The sequence below is a fragment of the Lacerta agilis genome, chromosome 7 (assembly GCF_009819535.1).
Source record: "Lacerta agilis isolate rLacAgi1 chromosome 7, rLacAgi1.pri, whole genome shotgun sequence".
Taxonomy (NCBI): domain Eukaryota; kingdom Metazoa; phylum Chordata; class Lepidosauria; order Squamata; family Lacertidae; genus Lacerta; species Lacerta agilis.
In genome coordinates this window covers 62,661,828-62,688,622 of record NC_046318.1, presented here as the reverse complement: position 1 = coordinate 62,688,622, position 26,795 = coordinate 62,661,828, and the positions used below count along the sequence as shown (strand labels likewise).

The 26,795-nt window shown below is 45.6% G+C and overlaps 1 protein-coding gene across 2 annotated transcripts; it reads right to left on the bottom strand.

The window, feature by feature from the left end:
* Positions 1-287: 287 nt before the first annotated feature.
* NDUFAF6 (NADH:ubiquinone oxidoreductase complex assembly factor 6) lies at positions 288-20,078 on the bottom strand. Of its 2 annotated transcripts, XM_033155608.1 has the most exons (9): positions 19,894-20,078; positions 17,133-17,232; positions 16,592-16,714; positions 11,587-11,643; positions 10,493-10,595; positions 8,918-9,051; positions 6,161-6,262; positions 1,180-1,236; positions 288-432 (listed from the first exon to the last, which is right to left on the bottom strand). In XM_033155608.1, exons 1-9 carry the CDS (start codon positions 19,905-19,907, stop codon positions 304-306), a joined length of 819 nt encoding a protein of 272 aa, XP_033011499.1. In that variant the 5' UTR covers positions 19,908-20,078; the 3' UTR covers positions 288-303. The 2 variants fall into 2 exon arrangements, with proteins under 2 accessions (XP_033011499.1, XP_033011500.1); XM_033155609.1 differs by lacking the exon at positions 19,894-20,078 and having other exon boundaries at positions 17,129-17,232.
* Positions 20,079-26,795: the final 6,717 nt, after the last annotated feature.

The following is a 26,795-nucleotide window of genomic DNA, read 5'->3' as shown; positions in this document are numbered from 1 at the left end:
GTGGGTGCCCGTGGGCCCCTAGGAATTGACTCCCCTGCCAGGGATCAGTCTAAACTAGAAGCACAGCCAGTGTGGTGTAGTGAAGAGTGGTGGACATCAATGGGGAGACCTGGGTTCAAATCCTGGTTTAGCCAGTAAGTTTACTCTGTGAAACTAGATCAGTCTAACTCTCCTGACATGGTTGTTGTGAGCATAACAGTGGGCAGGGAAGGAGAAGAGGGTGAAAAACTCACTGCAAGGTGAGTGAGGCTAAAACTCAGCCAACAATAACCAGAAAGACTCGGATCTCATGTCGAATATACTTTAATATGTTTTTTTCCAGGATCTAATATACAAATGCAAAGGTAGCAAAGTGCTCTTCCTGTGCAAACTTGGATGAAATATATCAAAGTCAACTTTTTGTATTTTATTCAAATAATCCTCAAGAGCAGCCTAGAAAAGAAAGGGATTTATTATTATTATTATTATTATTATTATTATTATTATTATTATTATTACTACTACTACTACTAAAGTGAAAGGACAAGAGATTAACAGCAGCAATGGATGAAACATCCATTCATAGTGATCAGTACCAAATTAAAAATTAAAAAAAAAATACCACATTAATGAAAGTTAAGATGTCAAAAGCGAAGCCTGCAACAAAATGTTGGCAGTGCAGAGTGTGCCTGATCAAGATATTCAATACTTTTCTTCCACCACCCCTCCTGGTTTTTCTGTCCTACCCCCATGTTGTGCCGGGCATCCACTAAGTATGCTCAGTCTTCACTGGGATTTTTTTGTCTCCGTTCCACCCTCTTTAGCTTCCCCACACCCCAAAGAGATTTTGTACTTTTGCAAACCCTGGCGTACTCAAAGCCTGTGGTTTCGTCCCTCTTGTGCAAAAGTGGTGCCATCCTTGTTACATAACCAACAGCACCCACAGCCCGAACATTGGCTATAGAGAGAATGACGCTATCAGAAACAGCACTGCAGAACACATCAAATTCCTATGTGCATCTAAGAAACAGGAGCTCTGAATTTCAAAGAAGGCCCTGGGGCACACTTGGAAGGGAGCAGAGTCACCCAGTTTACAAGCAGCACCCCAACCTTTCTTCAAGTATTCAGGGAGAGATCCATATCGCCCATTGCTGATCCAAGTTATTTTCAAGGGGGTAAAAATGCAGTAGCCCCACTTACGGTATAGAGAAAGGCAGGAAATGCTTTAACAGGAACGTTCTTTTTGAAGGACCTAGCCTGCAGGCAGACAGAAAAAGCACGTTAGATTTCAAGAGGCAATTCAAAATACTGAATATACTGCAAGATTTTTCACGAACTGGGCACTGTCATGCCACGCACAATCAGGTTTATCATGCGCATCAAAATGTAACAACAGACCTGGGAAAACACGGCACAGTCCCTGCAAAATCTAACTGTGCTTCTTTACACTCTCTGTAACCTTTTGACTGCCAGAAACATGATCCTGTAGATTTTTCCTCTTCTCTGGACTATGCCATCACCATAGAAACACAGGAAGCTGTTGCACACCATTAGAACATCGAGCTCAGTATTGTTTACACTGACTGACAGCAGTTCTCCTGGCTTTCAGCCCAGACACTGAGGTCCAGCTCCGAGGGCCTTCTGACAGTTCCCTCACTGTGAGAGGTGAAGTTACAGGGAAACAGGCAGAGGGCCTTCTCGGTAGTGGTGCCCGCCCTGTGGAACACACTCCCATCAGATGTCAAACCAGATAAACAACGAAACGACTTTTAGAAGACATCAGAAGGCAGCCCTGTAAAGGGAAGGTTTTTTATGTATTTTTAATTTTTGCAGGAATCTGCCCAGAATGGCTGAGGCAACCCAGTCAGATGGGCGGCATATAAATAGTATTTATTTTTTTTATTTCAGGCAAGAGTCCTTCACAGCAGTAGCAGGAACTGAACATGGGACCTCCTGTATGCAAAGCAGATGCTCTGAGCTACATCCCACTCATCTAACAACATCAGCAACAGTTTATTTCTATTAGTGCTGTGGTGACAATCCAAGCTTTGAACAATGAAATAGGCCGATCAGGGGAAGAGGAAGCCGCCCGGCTATCCGGGGCTGCAAACCCGGAAGCACCGGGGGGCGTGGTTTCGCTCCCAGCACACCCGTGCAGCGTGTGTCCGATGCATGCATCGGACGCACGCTGTGCATGCGTGCTGGGAGCAGCGCGCCGGCGGTGGGCGAGCCCCAGGTGGGGCGGCCTCACTCCGTGGCTTGCTTGGGGCCCGCAGGCAGCGTGCAGCGCTCCGTAGCGGTGCGCTTCCGGTGGGCAAGCCCTGAGCAAGCCCGTCCAGGCAGAGGTGAGCCAGGGAGGTGTGGGAATATACTTTGCAGGTGCGCTCGCACCTGTGGTTATTTGTGTTTATTTGTGATTATTTGTGCTTAATTTTACTGTATCCTTCCACCTGGAAGGAAAGGTAGCAGCAGGATCCGGCAGGCAATTCACTGCTGGGATCCCTCCACGGGGTATTAGTGGCTCCAAACTTTGAATTAGACAACGGTCAGTTAATCTTCTTCCCGCCCAAACTAGGGCAACAACAGAGTTGTAATTGGTTGATGTATTGATTATGACGTTGGTTATTCACTCAATAAATAGCTGCCGCTCCCTGTTTGTGGGGTGGAGAATGCGCGAAGAAGCCCAGAGAGAAGAACGTTGCGTGACAAGCCTAGGCAAAACGAAAGCGAAACCATCCACGCAGGGCAGCTAAAGCCATTTTCCTCCAGACTGCAGTCTCAGTTGTTTTATTTTCACTTTTACTTAAAAAGTCTTTTATTTGGCCGTTTAGTTTTGGCCGCCTTTAGCTTTATTTTCCTCTTCGGAGCTTTTGAACCAGACAGATGCTTGCAACCATTTACGAGGAAGAATCTTTACGGACTCACAGAACTTAACCCTCAGATTGCAGCCAGCGGATCCCTTTGTTCACGGCGCAGTGGGAACAGGCTCCAGGATTACCAGCCGTCCCGTCCGCAGGCTACCCCAACAACCAGTGCCCCGTGGTGCCCCGTGTGAGGCTACACGTGCGGTATCGGCTATCTATCCCGACAGGGAGGGGCGTCCAGAGTGTCACCCTCTCCAGGGTGATACCCAGGGCGCCCCGCCCCCTTCACCCCCCTCCCTATGCCACTGAGGCCAATGCCTGATCTATGCATGATCGAAGTTGTTGACTCACACTCTTAACTGTGTTGCTGGATGTAAAAGGAAGTTTAATTCTGTATTAATGCATTGGTCACCACAAAAAACATGGCAAAGAATTGCGCTACTCTCAAGCTCCGAGGACGAACCACCAAATACTTTTGCTTGATTTGGAGTTGCCTTGAAGGTTTACAACCAAAACGAGAATATGTTTCACACATCAGCTGCAACCCAGACAAGCACATTAAGTAATTCAGTAAGACAGAGATGCCATTTGCCCCCGACTCAGTGGCTCAGGTAAGTATCCAAACTCCAACACACCCACTAGGCCAAGCTGAAAAGAGCACTGTATTTTCTCCTTAAGTGCCCATCTTGCAAGACTGACAGAAGCAGCCAAATGTCAGGGCAAAAGAGCAAAGCCATAATACTGCATGCTCTCTCCTATGCTCCAATGGATGCCGGACAGGAGAGCATACAGAGTCTTCACAGCGCTGCACTGCTATTTGTGTGCTGGAACACAGAAGAAGACTATTTCAGCTGTCCAGGCAGGCAGCTGAAGAAGCATGAATGACTAGGTTGTGGTGTGTGGGCAGGAAGGATATGCAACAGGCAACAATATATGCAACAAACAAGAAGAAAGAGTGGGAAGCAACTGGCAGAGCAATGGACTCCACAGATTATTTGCATGGCTGAAGTCAATATTTCAGCGTCATTTGGATTGCAAGTGCAATTAAAAATATATATGTTTCCACCAATCCCTTAAACAAAATCTTAATATCAAGTAACAATGACTTGCTTGGTTTCTAAGAACCCCTTTGTAGGCCAAGTTCTCCAACAACAGGAATATTTAACATGTCAAAGCTAAAAGACGGCCAATCGTTACTGGCATTGATAAAGCACCATCAAAAAGACTACGTCCGAGCCCCAAGGAATTCACAGAAATCAAACTGCTCAAGCATCCCTAGTCAATTTGCCATTTCCAATATTGTTATATTAGTTTGGGGTAAAGTATTGGTAACTGCTTTGGCCTCTCCCCCCCCCTTCTTTTTTGGAGGAAAAACCAGTGTAAAGAGATCAAATGACCGTATCTTCTGGCGTATAAGACGACTGGGCGTATAAGACGACCCCCAACTTTTCCAGTTAAAATACAGAGTTTGAGATATACTCGACCGCAGATTCTCCACCCGACGTATAAGACAACCCCCAACTTTTGGGAAGATTTTCCTGAATTAAAAAGTAGTCTTATACGCCAGAATATACAGTAATTGAATTTGAAGGTCTTGCAGAGAGCACATTATTTCACTTTGCAAACATAGATGGATGTTAATCAATCAAGAGACACACAGAACTAAATCAGGAAGCTAGCAGGGGTTACAACATTTCCCAGGGTTAAGTCTGCAATTCTGAGGACATCAGAGTGAAAGAAAATCTGAATCATCTTAGACAGTAGGTTCATTTTGCCCTCTGCTGGCCATAAATGAAGATTCACTAGAACAGCAACTTTCATCAAGCTTTGCAGGCACTCATCAATTTAGTTTAATTTGCATTTACAACAGTCAATAATTTCATCCCAGTTACAGCTCAGTATATTGCCTGAAAATACAATCCAATCTTGCCACAGTTACCAAAAACATGAACTGGCCCTTCAAAGCTCACTCACTGTAAATCATTTTTTTTCCATCTATTCTCAACAGAATTAATACATATCCTTTATGTATTATGGATTATACCTAGCTATCGCTTTTGTCTGTGTTGGTGGGTGGGGAACAGAGCTGGGACAAGAGAGGATGCCAATTTATTTAATGGTTTGTTGAGAAAGGAGCCTTCACCCAACCGCGGAATCGGCAGCAGAACAGCTTGCAAGTGGAGACAGGGGGCATCCAACAAAAGTGCCAGCTGAGTCTTCAACAAAAGGCGCTGTCCACACCGCATCGCATTACCGTCAAACAGGACAAGCAGAGACCGCAGGACAAAAAAGAAATGAGCCTCGTGGTTTAGGCTATGCTGCCCGCGCCAGTTATAGCTCCTTCCCTTTTGCTGTGTTTTGTCTCGCTCTGTTTGCCACTCGTTATATCGGGTGTTAATGACAGCGCAGGCACCAAGAGGGGCATGAGAAAGCTTCGCAAAACCTGAAAGTGACAGCACTAATCAGGGATACCACCTGGGCTGAGCCGCAAGACAGCACCAGCTGCTAGCAGAAGCAGGTTTCAGGAGGAAAAGTATCTGAGCAGATGTCACTTTTGCAGGGGCCAAGTTACAGGCCGTGTCGTTCGTGCTTTTAAAAACATGTAATTATACTGGGCATTTATAATTTTGAAGGGAAAGCATCCATGGGGGCCCTGGAACAAAGCCATGCATTAAAAAATCTCTTGACCCCCCCCCCCAACCCAACTGCTATTTGCCCCTAAAGGGGTTGTTTCCAGCAAAACAACACCTCTGGGAACAAATAGCAGTCAGGGAGGGGACTATTTCCCCCGGGTTACTTGAATACTCTGAACTGGGGCTCGAAGGCTGCTTTTTCTTCAAATGGAAGTGGCTCACTTAAACACAGGACTCAGCTATACAGCTGCAAATAAAACGTTTTAAATGCGCCGTAAAGTGCAATATACAAATGTGACCCTAGATGGCGACAGTGAGCTATGCCAAATTCAACAAAAAAAGCAGTTTTTCACAGCATTTTTATATGTGTGGATTCCACCACATTTTTTAAAAAGCCTGAACATTTATTTATGAAAGTATTTCCATGGCACCCTATCAAAAAATATAGAATATCATAAAATATCCATATAAGACTTCTGATCACATTCAAAGCTCGTTTTTCAGTCCCATCCTAAGCAAACAGGGTGGGATCCATCGGCTCAAAGCCACCAACAACCAAAGGCTATAATGTCTACCATCAAAATGCTGGACGCTACAAAAGTCTAAAGGGAGGAATTGTTTTGCACAGTCACTGTTTACAATAATATTCTTACATAAATATCAGGAAAAAGGGCAGAAACTCACGTGCTCCAGATGTACATGTGCCTGACTGGCAATGTCATAAATTACATCTCTCATTTTCTTCTCCTGATTACGTCTGATGAAATCCTCTTGCGAAACACCATGCTAATACACCGGGGTGTGGGGGGTGAGAAGGAGAAAACATCACAAGTTAAAAACATTTCTGGTAAATAAATTAGGAATGGCCTGCCTACACAATTGCAGCACAATTATCATTTTTAATTTGGCACTTTAAATCGCATCATGTCAGCACATGATCCCACACTCTTCCTCCCTCATGAAACATCCTCAGGCTTTGCATACCCTGTACAGAAATATCATTCTACCTGCTTCTGGTCAGGCAAAAATAGCAAAGGAAAAATAAATGCTTCAAGGCACTAGTCGGCCACCATTTTTTAAAGAGAGGGGACATTTGACAGAGGAAGTGGGGCAGCCTGGTGGCTGTGAGTGGCCTAGTGCAGGGTAATCCAACTCCCAAGAGACTGCGATCTACTCACAGAAAAAACCTGGCAGTGGTCTGCCCCTTTGGGGGGGGGGGTTCAGGTCAAAGTTGTTGACTTTTTTTTAGAGGGGCAGGTCTAAAATGTTGAGCTTTCTTTAGGGGGAAAAGGGAAAAGTCGCTCACCAAAATATCGATCGGGAAACAAACAGCCTCCCAGCGAAAACTCCGTCTTCCGTTCTAGTGATCATGTGTGAATCAAGAACAGGGCAAGGGGGCAGGGCCAGATCCTCTTTTCCCCCCGCAAAAGAAAAAGAGCCCGCGATTGACTCAAACCTCCCGGGGATTGACCAGTCAATCGCGGTCAACCGGTTGGACATCCCTGGCCTAGTGGGCCCAATTCAAAGCATTAGCGCCAACATATAAAGTCCTAAACAGCTTGGGAACAGAGTATCTAACAGAGTGCCTTCCCCAGTATTAACCATCTTGGATCAACAGGTGAGGCCTTCTGGGGTTGCCCTGCTGACGTTGTCCCATGACAGGAATTCCTCATTAGCGGTTCCACACTTGCAGCATGCCCTACCCTGGTGAGGCCCATCTGTCTTACCCATTATTGACTTTCAGGGGAAATTTAAAAACACATTCGTTTACTCAGGTATTTGATGGCTGAAAGGCATGGTTCCCAACAGCCCTGAAGTCACCGGGCTGAGAGAATGTGATTGTTTTAAAACTGTTCTTTTTAAAGATAATTGTTTTAGTGGTGTGTTTGGGCTGTTTGGGAAGAAGGGTGGGTTAGAAATTGAATTATTATTAATAATAAATGTGCGTCAGTCACTCCAAGAAACAAGCCAAACCTCCCCACCCTCGAGTGTAAGTTACAACAGAGGCTTCCTGTTACCCAAGGCCAGTTGTGTATCTCTCTTCCACCAGCCCTTTGGGTTCAAGTGGCTTTGAAAACTAGCCTACTAAGAGGCTACCAGCCCACATTCCTGGCTGGACTGCAGAGACAGCAGCTCCCCTTCCTCCATGCCTTTTAGCAAACTAGGGGGTGGGAACTGCAGGCAACTGTGGGCTCTTTATTGTACTAGGCTAGTGGTTCCCCACTGCTGTGGACTCCCTGTTTTTCAAAGGCCAAGCCACAGACCGCCGCCCCCCTTTCGAAAATGTCAATATCTCCGAGGTAGTTTTTTGTTATGTGAATGGTGCCACCGTACACACCATTGTACTAGGCTGTGACAAAGCCAAACCACGTTTAACTGAAACTGTCACATCTGGCCCTCCTGTTCCCCCCACTTTCCCTTCCTCTGTAGTTTTCCTGTGTCCAATCATAGGTTGGTAAGAGAGGTTCAATTATGGGGACGGGTTATAGCTTAGGAGTAGAGTATGTGACTCCCATGCAGAAGGATCCGGTTTCAGCCTCTGGCTTAGGTAGGGCTAGGGGAGAACCCTGTCCAGAACTCTGGAGAGTCGCTGCCAGTCAATGTAGGCAATATCAAACTTTCCTGCTCATTATCAGAACAGAGTCGAGACACATGACTAAGAGAAGCCCTTTCAGGAAAGGAGTGATACCGGAATGTATGATAATGGGAATGGATGCTAATAAGCCATCAAATTTTACATCAATGCCCTGATCAAATACAGATGCTGTTACAGTAGCACGTGTCATCTTAAGGGGTGAAACTTAATTTTTGTAAATTTCTTCAGTGAAGGGGTCTTAAAAATATGCTTTTGGGTATAGGGAATTCAAATCTATTATTTTTGTGACTGGACAACATTTAGTGTGTTAAGTCTATGTTTGATTAAGAAGCAAATAAACTGCTCTCGGAAAGCCAAAGAATTTAAATTTTATCTTCTGAAAGTGTCAGGTAATATAAAATATGTACAACATAGAAATAAAAAATAGTATTAATCTATACTATGACTGCAAGTACTTGGCAATCATTTTTAATGTTTTTTATGCAATTTTATGTGCATTTTATTTAACAAGCAAAACGAAATTATATTACTTGTAACCAAAATATATTTTGAATTCCCAAGTGATGTTACAAACTTTTTAACACCTCTCATTGTTGGAATGTGAAAGTTGAAAAATTCAATATGCCCTACTGTTACAGTCTGGAGCAAGCTTCCTCAAACTCGGCCCTCAAGCTGTTTTGAGACTACAATTCCCACCATCCCTGACCACTGGTCCCGCTAGCTAGGGATCATGGGAGTTGTAGGCCAAAAACATCTGGAGGGCTGAGTTTGAAGAAGCCTGGCCTGGAGGAAAAACACAGTTGTGATTACTGCTATGAGTTTGGATCCCAGCTGTATCTCCTTACCAGCATACATATGTCCATGGGCAGAAACACCTTCCCTCTGCTAGCATGGAACGGAGTCGCTCTTAAGCAGGTTACAATGCCTTGTGCTTTCCCGATGTGACTGGCAGCGTGGTCAGCATGGAGGTCCTTCACACCTGTCCTTGCAGAAACAGAAGATCAAAACCACCTTGTGAAGGAAATCCTGAGCACAGTTACTGGAAGGCATGCTCATTTGCAAAGCTAAGCAGGGTCCAATATGGTTTGAACCAGGATGAGACACCACAGGTTGAGATTCCTGCATTGCAGGCGGTTGGACCAGATGACCCTCGGGATCCCTTCAAACTCTACCATTCTGTGATTCTATGTTCCACCGCACCCAGTGGGGACTTACTTCCAAGTACCCATGATTAGCTGCAAAACACAACTAAAGCCGCAAGCAACGTTAAAACAGTAGCTGTCCGAAGACAGAACTGCATGTTTAGAGAAAATGTGAGGTTTCCCTGCTCTACGTTTGCTTAGTGGGAAGTGGGGATCATTTGTAAGGAAGTTCAGTGGGGAGCACTGTTCAGCTGTTCCCTCACCCAGCAATTCTGCCATACAAATGACACACCCGCGTTTGCAAGATCTAAGCAAATGCAGGTTTGGAAATTTGTGTTTACCAAGGTGGCATGCAATCCCACTGCTGGCAAAATAGCACGGCTTTGTATACAGGAGGTCCCAGGATTAATTTCTGGTAGCTCGAGCTAAAAAGATCAAGTGACAGATGATGGGAGAGGCCTTTCCCCAAAGCCCTGGAGAGCTGCTGCCCATCAGAATAGAAACTTGGGTCTCCAGCTGTTGTTGGAGCACCTCCCATCATCCTTGACCACTGGTCCTGCTGGCTAGGGATGATGCGAGTTGTAGTTCAACAACAGCTGGAGAATCAAATTTGGGAAACCCTGGAATAGACAATACTGAGTCAGATGGGCAAATCTCATTTCAGCATTAATATTAGAATATTTTCAACACAAAGAAAGAAACTCATTTTGTATTGATAGTAAATACTAGGGCTGGTCTCCAAAGTCTGCCCTTAAGACCTGACAGTAAAAACAAAACCTTTGATCCTAATGCTTGATTTACCACTGTCCTAGGCAATGCCTAGGACAATGGTAGGTTCATAAACCAAGACCTCAACCCCTTCCTTTGCTACGTTTCTTCTATGCAAAACAGCAGGAATTACGTTCTCTGTGAAAGAATTGAGAAATATGAGTGCCTACGAGACAACTGAAAAATTATGAGCGAGGTGGCTCCAAAAGCAGAGGCTGAATTCACTGCACCATATTTCTCTCGTGCTAACTGCAACTGTTGTGATTATAGTGCTGTGTGAAATTGCAAGCGTCAACACCAAGTCTATATATAAGCCAATTTTCCAAACAATGCTGAAATGCCTCACAAGCGTTATATCCACACCATATATCTAAAGCACACGGCTGGCCCCAAAGAATCCTGGGAACTGTAGTTTGTTAGGGTGCTAGGACTTGTAAGCTACAGTCCCAAGGATTCTGCACCCATTGATAAAAGGCTATTGACAGACATGGTAACTAAAAAGGCGCTTACCAAGCATTTCCAGCGTCAGATAAAGGATTGCACTTTGGGTGTTTTCAGCATATGCTTCAAGCTCACCGATATCCCGATAGGCTCTATCATCCATATTCTTTTCCTAGGAGTTTGAACACAGAAAACAAAACCTGTTTCCTAACACTGGGCTAACGTGGTTGAATGAATTGCTGGTATCAAAGCAAACTCATCACAGAAAAATAGTGAATAGAGAGCAACAAACCACAATTCCTGCTTCAGACGAAATGGGAAGTCAAGGCTTCCTGGTTCGTTTTATCCTGTTCGTTACAGGAGAGGAGCAGAACAGGAGCAAACAGGCAGCGTGCACCAGCATGCTGCTCATTCCCAAAAAAAATCACAATATGCCAAGAAGTTTGGCTTGTCGTTATGTATGAACACAGCCATGATTTGAGGTGGGCTTAATTTGAAACTAATCATAGCTCTCACTGCAGTTTAGGGCTCGGGGGGGCGGTGGAATAATGGGTTGTATCCTATGTTGTCTAACAGAGTTCCAATTGTACTTCTCCTTCCTGTCCCAATGCACCACCAAAACCTGCTCCAGTGGGTCTCCCAACCCTCTAGAGCAGTGGTTCCCAACCTTTTTTTTTTTGTCCACCTAAGCATCTCTAAAATCCTGGTGTCCCCCGTCCCCCCATGACATATAATTCTTATTATTCAAAAAGTGAACTCCTATTCACGTGGAGGAACCCTAAAAGGCCATTAACTTGGACTAAACAAGCTTCCAAATTGCCCCCCTTAAAAATAAAATTGCCCTCCTATGGGGCATGTGCCCCACATTGGGAACCACGGCTCCAGAGCAAATTTGGAGGGCGTGAGGTGTGGGGAAGGGATGTTCCATTGCACAAGTAGAAAAGCAGAGCTGGATACAACACAATGACTGTAACTCAAGTGTAAATATGCTCATAGTTCAACGAAAAATCCTGTATGAAAACTTTAGTCCTATATGAAGGGGGGTACAGTATTTCGTTTCCCACAGGCTTTCTGGCAACACCAGAACACAGGCTTTCTGGGCAGAGAATCAAGTAGAATAAAAACTCGCATGGATGAATATTTTAAATGGGGAAAAACCTTACCCTTTCATCAATAATCTTCATAAGCCACCTTTTGGTTAATTTTTGCCTCTTGATTGCCTGGAAATGATGGAACACATTGTAATCATTTGTGAACAAGGAAAAGCCAAACCAGAATATAGTTAGGTCAGAACAGAGAGCATATGGGGGAAGAGCAATATCGACAATACCAGCTTTTATTAGAAGGTCATATTTTATTTGCATGTTGTTTTGTTCTCATGCATCTTAAAGCTACTACTGATTTATAGGAAGTTCCCTTTCCATCATCATATCATATAAATCAGCCACTAAATAAAGAATTGTTTCTTTTTTAAAAAAGGAGGAAAAAGCCAAACCTTCCCCCATAATCCTATTTACTCCAGAGAGACATCTTGAACTCATCAGGTTTTCTGCCAGATGCGTAGCTTAAATTGGGATTTTAGCATTAACATCCAAGCTAATTTAGAGCAAGAATGGAGAATGAAAGTATGGGCTGAGACAACTCTCTTGCTCATCAGTGACAGCAGCTGAGTGAACTATCAATTATGACAATAAGAGATAAATATCAGAAGTATTGATTATTGCACCCAAACTGCTGGTGAATGCCAACTAAGACATGAAAGAGACACATGCTATGAGCATCCATGTTCACCTCCGTAAAGGAAGACAGACTCTAACATGATACTGCTGTCATGTTATGTGGTTTCCATTTGTGTTTACTAGCTTATATTTCAAGATGTTTTAAAATCATTGTTTACGCTGCGGCCACTGGAGCTTAGTTTTATGGGGTGGCATCCTCCAAATCTGCTCCGGAGGGTCAGATGAACCCCCAAAACATATTCAGGGGGTGTGCTGGGAGAGGAACAACAACAACAACAATCTATTATTTGTACCCCGCCCATCTGGCTGAGTTTCCCCAGCCACTCTGGGCGGCTCTGGGAAGTTCTGCTGTGTAGTGAAAACTGCTTGTACTTGTACTAGCACAGGGGTGTCCAACTTCCAAGAGACTACAATCTACTACCAGTACCACTATAAAAAATTGGCATCAACCAAAATCGAACACAGATACCCCACGATCGACCTGTTGGACATCCCTGCTTATCTGGGTATCACCCACGGATGTTATTTTATTCTGTAGTTAATATTGTAAGCCACCTTGGATGAGCGATGCCCACCAAAGGAGGGGTGTAGATACTTTTATAAATAAAAAAACAGACTTGGGGGTAGGGAGAGAAACCATTTATCTTGGGCTCACTGCAAGTTGCATATGAAAATCAGGAACCCCAGGGAGTTGCAGAAAGGGTACCCTGTCTCTTTACAACCCCATCATCAGAAGGCAAGCTATTTTGCTGTGTGCTGTATTAAAATCTGCTTTAAGATGCCTTGGAGATGATTTGATCAAGTATAAATCTTGAAAATAAATGCTGGGAAAGACATAATAAAGACTGGCAAGCAGATGCATGGTGGTGGTTGTTTTTTTTAAAAAAAAATCTGTGTGCCAGAAAAACACAAATTACACCCATTTTAGAAGTGTATGAAGTCTGGTATGCCAACCAGCTTGGAAGAAGAATTGGCCCAACTGCACAGTAAATACTTTGACTAAACAATAAAATTATTATCAATAACACGTGCTGAGTATCAAAAATATGGTGCGCAATCTGTGCAGCAGCAGCAGAAATGTTAATTGCTTGAATAACACAACTCTTCTGAGAGACTCTTCCTTCTCTGACTCACAAAAGAAAGTTATGACTCATCTATAAGGGGCACTCAGAAAAACAAGTCCGGACAAGTCCATAGCAAAAGAAGAAGAAGAAGAAGTAGCAGTATAGTAAACAAGCTGTACTGGACTTGGAAAGAAAAACAGGGAACAAGAGGCAAGCTCACGAGGAAGCCATTGAAAAGGAACTTGGCACAATTATTCATGTCCCTTCCTGGAGGGAGACACCAAGGACTGGAGAAAACAATAAGCATTCTGCCATCTGTTGAAATGTGTATAGTAGTACCTCTGGTTACGTACTTAATTCGTTCTGTGGGTCCGTTCTTAACCTGAAACTGTTCTTAACCTGAAGCACCACTTTAGCTAATGGGACCTCCCGCTGCCGCCGCGCCGCCAGAGCACGATTTTTGTTCTTATCCTGAAGCAAAGTTCTTAACCTGAAGCGTTATTTCTGGGTTAGCGGAGTCTGTAACCTGAAGCATCTCTAACCAGAAGCGTCTGTAACCTGAGGTAGCACTGTACTCTAATACACGGTGGGATGGCACATGCAGCAGCCTGGTATAGTGGTTAGAGTGTTGGATTAGAACAAGAAAGATCCAGGTTTGAGTCCCTACTCGGCCATGACCTTGGGCCACTCACTGTCTCTCAGCCTAATCTTTTTTTAGAAAAACAAACAAACATTATTTATATTTTTCAGATATATACATTTCACTGATTTTACAATCATTTTGACATTTTAAAACTTGACTTCCTTCCCCCTATTTCTGCGGTTCCTTAAATTTATTTTTTAATATCTTCTGCATATCCAAATTAACCTTTTCTTACTCATTTATTTATCTTCTTTAAATACAGTATATACTCTCATGTAACTGCAGGTTATAGCAGTAATCCTGCCAGTGTTTTTATCTGTTTGAAAAATTATCTGTAAATATTCAACAAACCATTTCCAGTCTTTCATAAAAAGTTTGTTATCTTGATTTCTTACTCTTCCAGTAAGTTTCGCCATTTCTGCATTTTCCATAAGTTTGTGTATCTCAGCCCAATCTACTACCTCATACGGTTCTTCTGTGCATAAAAGGGGAGGGATACTTATGTACCAGAGATTTTTGGAGAAAGGGAAGGGGTTTAATTGGGGAGGGGGTGTCCCTCTTCAACCAGGCCTTTGGGGTTACTATTCTGTTGCTTCTGTTTTGACTATTTATTTGCGCTTTTACCTTGTTTTGATCTTGCAAACCGCCCTGAGATCTTTTGATGACAGGCAATATATAAATTTAATAAATAGATAAATAAGGGGGGGGGGAGTGGTTACTCTGGAAATGCCTTCTCTGAAAATTAATCCAAAGCACGCACATTCCCCTCCAGGGTCAATCTCTGCAGGGGAGCAGGGAAGGAACCCTTTTGTACTTCTCATGAGTACTCTGCTGATTGGGCAAACCCTCCTCATATGAACAACTGGCCCTTTGCACCCCTATATCAGTTATGCCTTTAAACAAAAACACTGTAAATTGACATCTAAAATAATTTACTAGGAAGCAAGCATAATCTTTTTTAAATACAACAATGACTGGGTGACTGTCAAGAAAGATTGCTTAGAAATACAGCCTTAATCTACTCCTGAAATGCACCAGGTGGATGTCACGTTGATTTCAATGGAATACATTCACATCAGTGTTTTGGTAATTTGGTTGCAAAAGCCATATCTCTATGGCAAACCACAAGCATCAGGGCCCAAGTTCAATTCCTGGCATCCTCAGGCAAGACTGGAAAAGACTTCTGTCTGAAGACCCTCGTGAATTGCTGCCACTATGGTGTTAGATGGTCTGGCTTGGTGTTGTTGTTGTTCAGTCGTTCAGTCGTGTCCGACTCTTCGTGACCCCATGGACCAGAGTACGCCAGGCACGCCTATCCTTCACTGCCTCTCGCAGTTTGGCCAAACTCATGTTAGTAGCTTCAAGAACACTGTCCAACCATCTCATCCTCTGTCGTCCCCTTCTCCTTGTGCCCTCCATCTTTCCCAACATCAGGATCTTTTCTAGGGATTCTTCTCTTCTCATGAGGTGGCCAAAGTACTGGAGCCTCAACTTCAGGATCTGTCCTTCTAGTGAGTACTCAGGGCTGATTTCTTTGAGAATGGATAGGTTTGATCTTCTTGCAGTCCATGGGACTCTCAAGAGTCTCCTCCAGCACAATTCAAAAGCATCAATGGCTTGGTAGAAGACAGTTTTTTTTACTGTTCCTCTGAAATTTCTGGGAATCACGTCGGGGGGGGGGAACTAAGCCAGCCTTTGGGAAGGGCATTCTGCTCACCAGTGACATTCACCACTGATGAAAGGATTTGCGAGCATCTAGAGATCAGCAGAGGTGTGCCTGCCTGAGTTGGTTCGTAACAGAATGGATCACAGCAATGCATTCCCATTGTCTCCTTGGCTATTTCCCCTCAAGATCGGCAGGCGATTTCGTGGAGAGCTGCTTAACTTTTAATCTACTATGCTTAAACCAGATGAAGCATTCTGCAGATTTCCTAAATCGGGGCATCTAACTTTTTTCGGCCTGATAACATCATTGTCCCATTGCAAACCCTCTGGGGCAGCTGCTAGCAGCGGGTGTGGCCACATCACACTCTCACACATCAAAACAGACACACACCAAACAGAGCATTCACTGATCAGCAGAGGAAGGGGCACTGCAGGGGGGTGGTAGTAGTAGCATTTTACTCCACATCACAGCCCTGCGCTGGGTGGAAACCATTCTAAGCCCCAATTTACCATTTCTGGCCCTGAACAAAGCACCTCTCCTCTACCTGCTGCCATTGAGAGCAGATTGAAGGGCTCCAGAAAAAAGAAACTGCGCCCCAACCTGCAGCAAATGATTCATTGCTGTTTCTCAAGGCTCTCAATGATGGAAGGTAGGGGTGAGGTGGGGGACTTCATTCAGCACTGCCAATGCCACAATTGGCTTGGTGGGCCTGGATCTGGCTTGTGGGCCAGTGGTTCACTGCCCTTGATTTAGATGCTCGAAATAAAGCAGGCCCAGGGTATCTGACTGAAGAATGCTGAGTTTAACAGGTCAGTTATAAAGCCTGGCCTAATCTTCCCATGGCTTTCCAATGCAAGGAAATACTGTACCAAAATTCCCACTCGGAGGCAAACCGCAGCTGTGCTTGTATTTCCTCTTTTAAACATCTGCATCACCTTGAATTCATGCTGCTTAGACCAAGTGCATCAAAAATGGCAGGTTTGCCAACAGCATGTCCCGAGAGATGAAAAGAATGGTGAACACACGTGAACTGTAGTACAAATATATACGTCTTACCTTCCACAGCTCTACGGCAACTGGTTGTTGTGGTGGGTTGTCATGATACATGTCTTCCACAGCCTTCCTCCAAAACTGTATTCTCATCAAGCCGATTGTCTTCTGGGTTACGGATTCTTTAATCTGGAACAGCAGCGACATTATGTTGGTAGTGAACAATGCTGCAATTTATTGATCTTAAAATAATCAAGCCAACATTTCTTCCTTTGCATATACCCAATTCCTTGAGTGCCACCTGCTACATTTATTCACCGCACAATCAAGCTGGCTATCAGCACTGCACAAAACAAAAGGTTTTAGACATTACAAAGGGACAGTCCAGATGTTGTGAACTCCCGACTCGCAATGGGAATTGTGGCCCACGACATCTGGGTGACATCATGTAGGCTACCCTTGCTGCAGCCACTCAAGAAAGAGATGTGGGGTACATTATGGAAAGTTCACTGAACAGATCAGTGTAACATGGAACTGGAAAAAAGGCAAAATTTAATGTCACTTTAAAAAAAATCAACATTTTACTAATGTATAATTTAATACCTGCCTGGGCTAGTTCTACATTGAAGGCTCTCAGGGCAAAAGCAGAGCGACGGCACTCTGCAGGCAACAGTAACGAACAGAGGAACCCTTCATAGTCACGTTTCCTGGAGAGGAAAACAAAAATAGATACAAGCGTTAATGTTCTGCAACAAGCTCACTTAGCAAAGTAAATACAAACTGTCCCCAGTTCAGGGAATGCATTATGCAATTTCAAGCATTCTTCCTGTCAAGACCACCCACACATACATTAGCAAACAAACCCCCTGTGGGAGAATTTGTGGTTTAAACTTAGAACCCATGGAGATGTTTGCAGTTATATTCCCCATCCGACTGCTTCTGCCTAGAACTCTACCATTCAGTCAACCTTTGGGAATACAGGAAGTGGTCTTATACCAAAGGAGACTATTTGTCCATTTAACTTATTATTGTCTACACTGACCGGCAGCGGCATCCCACGGTATTAAGGAGGAGTCTCTTTCAACCCTACCTGGAGATGCTGGGAATTGGACCTGGGAGCTTCTGCATGAAAAACATATGCTCCTCTTTCAATCCCAACACTGGCTTCCTGTTCAGTCCAGGGGCCAGCAGAAACTCTTTGTTCTTATGGTATCTCTATGCTTTCCTGTCCCAATATAATGCTGCCGAAAACCTTTGCTCCTGCTCTTTCACCATTGAAAAAACATTCTTCTCCCAGTTACATCTGCTTCCTTCTCCCTTTTCTGTCTCCCCTGTACAGTATCAATTTTCAGGCTGGAAGTTCCATAGGGCAGGAACCTCTTGAACTCTATATAAGGAGCAGTGCACACTCATAGTAGCCTTTTACACTACCAACGCTTACCGGTAACTCTGGGCTGTAGTGCTATGCAATGTCAGGGGTTCCCAATACTATAAAAAATCAGCGGTGTGACAGGATTGGTTGGGCATTTTCCTCTCACTCCGTAATTATTTCCATCATGGTTTGGGGAATTACTTGAAAGCATATCATGCACCACTGAACTAGCAATACTGGTTTTCTAGTTGTAGAGAATCACTAAAAAGCAGCAGCAGCAGCAGCAGAGATCATATACCAGGGATGTCCAACCAGCAGATCGTGATCTACCAGTAGATCCCCAGCTGATCCTGGTAGATCACAGGATCCTTATCATGTGCAAAAAGTTATGGAGGGGAGCTAAAAAAAAAACCTGTGCAATCCTCCCCCAGAAAAGCTCAATAACTCTGGGCACTTCCCTCCTAAAAAAAGCTAAACAATTCTGGGCAATCCACCCACCCCACACACGCTCCTCCTCCCTCTAATGACAGAGTAGATCACTGCCAGTTTTTTTATACTGGGAGTAGATCACAGTCTCTTGGGAGTTTGACATGCCTGTCATATACAATTCCTCTACCTGCAGTATGGAGTGATGGCTGTTCATTCTACCACTTCAGCACTGAACCCTCCTGCCTCTTGCAACATGAGGCAGAACAGCAAAATGGCTCACTGCCACTAGACCCCAAAGTCAAGGTGAATAATCCAAGGCTGCCCAAGTAATTTTGGCAGCCATGGTGGAAAATTCCACAAACACCTCCCCCAGGGAGTAAAACTACTATAACAATCAATTACGTAAGTAGCGACTTGCTTCACCCTAAATCAGCCAGCCTCAAGCCAGCATTTTGCAATCTCATTCTGCTGTACGTGTTTTGAAAACTTTGATTCTAAAGAAAAGCTGTGCCTGCCTTTGTTCATAAGAACATAAGAAGCTGTTTCTTTCTGAGTTAGGGATTTCATGCCAAGGTCTTGCAGCCCTACCTGGAGATGCTGAAGATTGAATTTGGGACCTTCTGCATGCAAGGCACATGGCTTCTACCACTGAGATACTGCCCTTCTCTATCAAGCTCACTGTCTGGTATGTTAGTTCAGATGCAGCATCCACCAGAGAGCAAAGAACTTCTGACAAGGCTCTTCACAGAGCAACAAACCTTATTAAATGACTTCTGGAGTAAGGATTGTGGTGTCATACAAGTACTGGGGAAACCCAGTTTCAGGTCTCCACTTAGCCATGGAGCTCAGTAAGTGAGCTTGGGCCAGTCAGCACATTGCTTTTGAAGGTGAGCATAACATGATTCCACTTCTTGCTGTCCAACACATGCATGGGCAGAGACAGCATTCTGTACCAGCTACAGCTTCTGGACTGCTTTTAAAAAGGAGGCCTGCATAAAGTGCATTCATTGCAATAATCCAATTGAAAGGTTAACACAGCTTGGGCGGGTGGCCAGTGTGGCCTAATGGTTAGAGTGTCAGACTTGGAACTGGGGAAACCCCAGGGTTCAAACCCCCACTCTGCCATGAAGATCGCTGGGTGACCTTGAGCCAGTCACCTGCTCTCAGAATTGTTGTTAGGATTAAAGGAGAAGGGGATAGAACCATGTTCACCCTACTTTCGCTCCTGGGAGAAAAAGTGGAAAATAAATGCAATAAATAATTATCAACTCCCATCAGGCCCAACCAACACATCTGGAAGGCACCAGGCTGGATAAAATTGGGGCGGGTTGGAGGGGGGAAGACACCAGGTGCTCAACCAGAGGCGAGTCGACCCCCAAGGAGAGAATGTACACGGGTCTCCCTCTTTTCACACGATCGCAGCCCAAGGTCGAAAACCCTCCCGGGCCAACCGAGCAGCGCCGAATGCCAGCATTTGCAAACCAACAGCACATATCATCGCAGCGTTTCAAAAATAAAAGAAACGAAAAATCCGAGCCGCGAGTAGGAGGAATTTGCAGCGACTCACCGCAGCAGCTCCATGCAGTAGCGCTCGCCTTCCCCGGCCCCCGACTGGTGAGAGGCAGCCGCCACAGCCGGCGCGCCCCCTCCGCAGGCGGCGGGGCAGAGCAGCCGGCTGCGGCCTGCGAGAGGACCTCGGAGCTGCCAGGCGGAGGGAGTAGGGCGCAGCCCTCGGCCCAGAGCCGCCGCCGCGACTGCACCCACGGCCGCCGCCATTCTGCTCAAGCCCCGCCCGCCTGTCAATCAGAGCGGGATTCTCCCAGTCCTTCTCCTCGCTCCGACCAATCGGACGCTCCGCTGAGCAGCTCCGCCCCCCTCCTGTTACTAAGTCCCGCCCTTCGCTGCTTTACTTACTTAAAGGGCCAGAGTCCTACCACCACCTCCACCTCGTCAAAAGCTGCAGTGCGTTCTTGTGCATGACTCCGCAAAGGTTAAATCCTGTCGTGCTGTGTCCCACGGGGCTTATTCCAGGTACAGTAAATGCATCTAGAATGGCAGCCGTAGTTTACCCACCTGCGAGCGCTGAACTCAATAGGTTTACCTCTGAGTAGACATGCATAACATAGGATTGCGCTGCTAAATGATTGGCATCACATTTCTATTGATTTCATAAAATTTATGCGCCGTTTGACTGGTAAAAACAACCCCCGCCTCAAAGCGGTTTACAAAAAGATAAAACAATACCATCAAGATAAATTTACAGCTATACTTTAAAATATGCAAAAGTTAAAATACAAAAGCAGATTAAAATCACCTCAACTTTCTAAGGATCTGGGTAGTCTTGTCTAAACAGGAATGTTTTAGCAGGTGTCCAAAAGAGTACAATGAAGATGTGCCTGTTTGATCTCAATAGGCAGGGAGTTCCAAAGTGTAGGCACAGCCACATTAGGGTAAAGGTAAAGGTAAAGGACCCCTGGATAGTTAAGCCCAGTCAAAGGCGACTATGGGGTACGGCACTCATCTCGTGTTTTGAATAGTGTTGATATTGGGTCATAAAAACTTTGACCCAAGTAGTGCTGCTGGCCGGCACTGCAATCAATCACCTTTACGATCGTCTCCGACATCAATGGCGCCCAGGCACACTTCTGCTTCGCCCTGAGCGTTCTCCAATTCAGCAGAGTTAAGCACAGCGTCGTGACGGCTTTTTAGGTCTGCTTCTCCGTGGCGTCGTGAAATAACTTGACAGACGCCAGTGCTACTAAACTAAACTAGACTTTATTTAGTAGCACACACACACAAGTCCTCCAGACTTGAGCTGCATGCTTGCAGCAAACTAACAAACTCACATTCAGCAGTAACACAAAGCAATAAGGCAGAATGAATGCAGAGAAGGGGAAAGTGAAACCAAACCTCCCCTTTTCTAGACAAAGGAAAAGTGCCCGTATTACAGTGGGCAAGGCTAAACTCCCAGGATCAGAACGCCTCTTGCATTATTAACTCTAAGATGTCCAGAAAACCTGACACCCCCTCTCGTTCGCAATCCTGGGAATATGCATTTCATTCAACATTTAACCCATCACAGAAAACTTCGTGTTTCTGGAAACTCAAGGGCTTTGTGAATCCATCGGCAAGATTCATTTCGCTAGGACAATATTTCAGCTTGACCACATTTGTCCTAACGCTCTCATGCACATTTTTGAACCGAATATCCAGGTGTTTGGTTCGTGCGTTGAATTGACCGGATTCAGCCAACTTCAGGCATGGCTGGTTATCCTCCCATATGGTGATGGGTAGGTAACACTTCTCACACACTTCCTGCACTAGGCACTTGTAGAATTCAAGCTCTCGACACATTTCTGAAAGAGCACTGAACTCTGCCTCAGTTGACGACAGAGCAACCAAACTCTGCTTTTTTGACCTCCAGCCAATTACAGAACCTCCAAATTTTACCACTATTCCAGAAATTGACTTTCTGTCTGAGCCGCAAGCCCAATCAGCATCTACCCAACATTGAAGCTGTTCATCACCTTGGGCTGTCAGTGTGAGGCTAAACTCTTTGGTCTCTTGCAAATATCTAAGAACTCTTTTGACCCCATTCCATGCCGTCACACTGGGCTTTGCTGCCTCTTGGCTCAGCAGATTAACTGCAAATGCAATATCGGGCCTGCTCCACTGTGAGAGATAGAGCAGGCTTCCCAGAGCAGATTGATATACCTCTTGGTTCTCAAACTCTCTTTTTTCAACAGATTGGTTGTCAGTTACAAAACTCGTCTCCATTGGTGTCCTTGCACCTTTGCAGTCTGCCATATTGAATTTCCTGAGCAACTGATCAATCTTTGCGCTCTGGTTCAACACAAAACTCCCATTTTGGTCTCTGTGAATCTGAACCCCTAGATACATGTTCACAGGACCCAACTCCTTGAGTTTGAAGTGCTGCCTCAGCTTACTTGCAAACTCCTGCACCTGTTTGTTTGTGTTGGCCACTAGAACAATGTCGTCGACAAAGATCAGGGCCAATTCTTGTTGCTGACCTTTCCCTTTTATGTACAAACAGTTGTCCGCATGGCTTTTCCTAAAGCCTAGCTTCTCCAGCGCTTGGTCGAGACACTGATTCCAGTTTCTCGCGGACTGTTTGAGACCATAAATGGAGCGGTGTAGCCTCCATACGAGACCTGGCCTGTCGCCCTCAAAACCCGGAGGAGGTAGCATATAGATTTCCTCCTGCAGCGGTGCATTTAAGTAGGCGACATCAATGTCAAAATGAGCAGCTTCTGCGCCTCTCTGCGCTGCTACAGCAAGAAGCAATCTCATTGTTTCACTACGGGACGTGGGTGCATAGACTTGTGAGTAATGCACTCCTGGCCTCTGACTGAAACCTCTTGCCACCAATCTAGCCTTATATTGTGGCTCTCCACTTGCAGTGGGTTTCAATCTATAGACCCAGCGACAGCTCACAGCTTGCTGTCCAGCTGGCAAAGTTGTCAGCGTGAAAACTCCAAGAGATTTCATGGCACTAAGTTCTTTCTCCATTGCTTGTTGCCACTTGCTGGATTCTGCCTGAGGTAATCTCTGCACCTCAGCGAAACTTTCCGGTTCGCAGTGAGCAAAACCGGCCCAAACATTAGTGGCTTGGAACTTGTCAGGAGGTTTCCCCTTTGTAGTGCGCTTGGAACGCCGTGGCACCACCGGTGACTCGCCCCCTGACCCAGACGTGCTAGACTCAGCCTGGGAGTCCCTGGCGTCTGGTGAACCACCAAGCGACCTACTGCGCTTGCTATGTCCCCCTGGACTGGGCTTCCCTGTTGGGGACCTTGGAGATCTACCTCACTTGCCTCTCCTAGCTACTTCTGGAGATGTGGGTGCACTCCTTGGTTCTGTCTTCACCTGTCTTTTTGGGATTGCCCCCTCTGACACTGCACCCTGGTCGTGTTCGGGAATGCGGCCCGAAACACCAGCAGGTTGACCACCTTCTGCACCACTAGCAGGTGTAACTGGCTGATCTTCATAGTCAAGATCGCTGAACGGATCTGTGAGCACCTCAGGATTTCCATGAATCCTTTTCCAGCCTTGCTGCTCACAAAACTCAGCGCTCCTGCTGATTATGACTCGTGAACGATCGCCATCTGGGAAAGCAAATCTCCATGCTTTCGAACCTGTCTCGTAGCCACAGAAAATCAACTTTTGTGACCTTGGACTGCCCTTTCTACGTAAATGTTTGGGGATAAGAACCCAAGCTTCTGCCCCGAAAGTCCGAAAATAGTGGACCTTGGGCTTCTTTCCATAAAGTAGAAAGTAGGGCGTGGTCCCTATCACGGAACTGTATGTCCTGTTAAGAGTGTGGCAGACAGTTCTCCAGGCTTCAGCCCAATAGCATCTTGGCAAGCCTGAATCAAACAAGAGAGCATCTACTGCCTCCTGCATTGTTCTATTCCTCCTCTCAGAAACACCATTCTCTTGAGGAGAATAAGGAGCAGTTTTTCTATGCTTGATACCTTTGGCACGAAAGAAATCCTGCAGCTTAGATGCAGTAAATTCTGTGCCTCGGTCTGTCTGAAACGCTTTCACGCGGGTTCCAAACTCCACCTCTACTGCTTTCACCCATTCTATAATCTCCTTCGCTGTTTGTCCCTTGTCTTTGAGCGTGAAAATCCAACCTGCTCGACTAAAATCATCAGTGAGACAAAGAACATAACGAGAATTACCCATGCTTGGCACCCCCATTGGACCACAGAGATCCGCATGCACAAGCTCGAAAGCTTGCTTGGTCACCCTATCAGATGATGGGTAGCTGCAAGAATGCACTTTGGCTCTTTTACAAGCTCTACAGTCTAGAAACTTGGAGCACTCCTTCATTTTACAACCATCAGTGCACTCTACCTGCTTGCGCACGTATTTCCAATTCACGTGCGAGAATCTGCGATGCCATAAATGCAAACACTGATCATGCGTGGGTAAGTTGGCATACTGAGCTTGAGTCTCCTCAGAGATGCCATTACTTGTTTCAGCACCCTGCGCCCTCTCTGTGGCGCTGTTGTCAGTTTCCAGCATATACACCCCATCATGGCCTTTCACCTGGACCAATTGTTTCCCATCTTTGGAGATGGTGCATACCTGGTTCCCAAAACTGACCAGATAACCTGCATTGTCTAAAGCTGAAACAGAAAGTAAACCAAATTTCATACCATCTAAAACATACACATCAATATCATCATTAAGACAAGGCATGAACATAACACCAGTTTTGGTAACAGGTCTTGTGGTTGAATCAGCCAGAGTGACTGCAGTTGCATCTTGGATCGGCCTGCAGTTCCGCAACTGGCTGCTAGGTGGCGCTAGATGTCTCCCCGCACCACTGTCTATTAACCAACGCAGCTTGGGGGTAGCAACTGTCTTTCCAACCAAGGCATATGCAGCTGCTTTGCAGTGGGCTCCAGCCCCTCCTCTGCTTGCTCTGGAAGGTCCTCTTCTCCCACGACGTGGTCTTCCTTTCATCTCCCGGTTGCCATGGAAACCATCTTTGAAGTCAGCCTGATCGCAGTCTGCCTGAAGATGGTTATCAGAATTGCATAGATAACAGCGCTTAGCTGCAAAAGCTTTAACAGAGCTCTCAGCGTTTTCTCCACTCCTGGGCTTAGGCAAAAAGCAACCCCCCTTAACAGCTTTCCCTTTCTCTCTCTGCCTCCGGTCCTGTTCGTCCTGCAGCCTCCCAGTAACATAGTCCAGATTCAACTGGCTTGCAGGCATGGACTCCAGCGTTAAGGAAAGAGTCTCATAACTGGGGTCTAGTGAGCTCAGAAGGATATAGACCTTTTGTTCCTCTGAGAAAGGAACATTCAGCTGTCTCAACTTGTTGAAGAGTGCCAGCATTTTGGCCACATGTTGACGCACACAGCCTCCTTCTTGCAAACGTAACTCAAACAGCTGTCTAGTTGTATGAAGTTTGGCACCAGCTGACGTTCTTTGAAACACACGCTTAAGACACTCCCAAATTTGGTGGGCATTAGTGGCAGCGTCTATGTGCACCATCAGCTCTTCCTCTATGCCCATGACTATGTGAGCAGTAGCCCTCTGGTCTTTCTTAAGTGCTGCAGCAGCTTCAGCAGCAGGGGCTTGAACTGGTGGGCTCTGAGTACAAGTCCAAAGATCTTTAGCAATCAGAAATATCTCCATTTTCTTGGCCCAATCTTGCCAATTTCTCCCATCCAACCTTGGAAAGGGTGGCACGAAACTCTCATGGGACTGCGCCATCTCCCCCCTGGGGCTTGAGGTAACTCACGTGGCTGCAAACTCAGCACTCGCCTCTCAGCTCCCAGCTCCGGAAAACGGCTTCTCTTCACCAGCGAGGTTTCCCTGCTTTGTGCCTCAAAAGCATGGCACAAAACAGTCCTCCAGCTGGGCTATCGGCTGCCGGCCCCGCAGACATGCAGACCTCCCGTCCTGGCAATCAATCTCCTCAGGACGCCTCGCCATCAAAGCGTAGCTTCTTGGCAATAAAGCAATTAAGCCATTAAGCCATAACCTGTTTTGAATAGTGTTGATATTGGGTCATAAAAACTTTGACCCAAGTAGTGCTGCTGGCCGGCACTGCAATCAATCACCTTTACGATCGTCTCCGACATCAATGGCGCCCAGGCACACTTCTGCTTCGCCCTGAGCGTTCTCCAATTCAGCAGAGTTAAGCACAGCGTCGTGACGGCTTTTTAGGTCTGCTTCTCCGTGGCGTCGTGAAATAACTTGACAGACGCCAGTGCTACTAAACTAAACTAGACTTTATTTAGTAGCACACACACACAAGTCCTCCAGACTTGAGCTGCATGCTTGCAGCAAACTAACAAACTCACATTCAGCAGTAACACAAAGCAATAAGGCAGAATGAATGCAGAGAAGGGGAAAGTGAAACCAAACCTCCCCTTTTCTAGACAAAGGAAAAGTGCCCGTATTACAGTGGGCAAGGCTAAACTCCCAGGATCAGAACGCCTCTTGCATTATTAACTCTAAGATGTCCAGAAAACCTGACATCTCGCTTTCAGGCCGAGAGAGCCAGCGTTTGTCCACAAACAGCTTTACGGGTTATGTGGCCAGCATGACCGAACCGCTTTTGGTGCAACGAAAAACCATGATGGAAGCCAGAACACACGGAAATGGCGTTTACCTTCCTGCCGCTGTGGTACCTATTTATCTACTTGCACTGGCGTGCTTTTGAACTGCTAGGTTGGCAGGAGCAGGGACAGAGCAATGGGAGCTCACCTCATCGCTGGGATTTGAACCACTGACCTTCCAATTGGCAAGCCCACGAGGCTCAGTGGTTTACGCCAGGGGCCACATAATACAGGGGTATTATGTGGCCCCTGTAGGTAAACTGGCCTCAAGTTGTTAAGAGCTTTACATACTAATAGTAACACCTTGACCCTGACCCATTAGCAAATTGGCAAACAGAGCTGATCTCTGAGCATGGGTGTTACGGTATAC

What these genes read in the sequence shown, in the direction of transcription:
- NDUFAF6 (XM_033155608.1), bottom strand. An exon ending in TGAAGATTATTGATGAAAGG is followed by an intron (nt 10,596 to 11,586) that starts GTAAGGTTTTTC and finishes TCAAACTCCTAG; the next exon opens with GAAAAGAATATGGATGATAG. An exon ending in CACATGTACATCTGGAGCAC is followed by an intron (nt 1,237 to 6,160) that starts GTGAGTTTCTGC and finishes GTCTGCCTGCAG; the next exon opens with GCTAGGTCCTTCAAAAAGAA.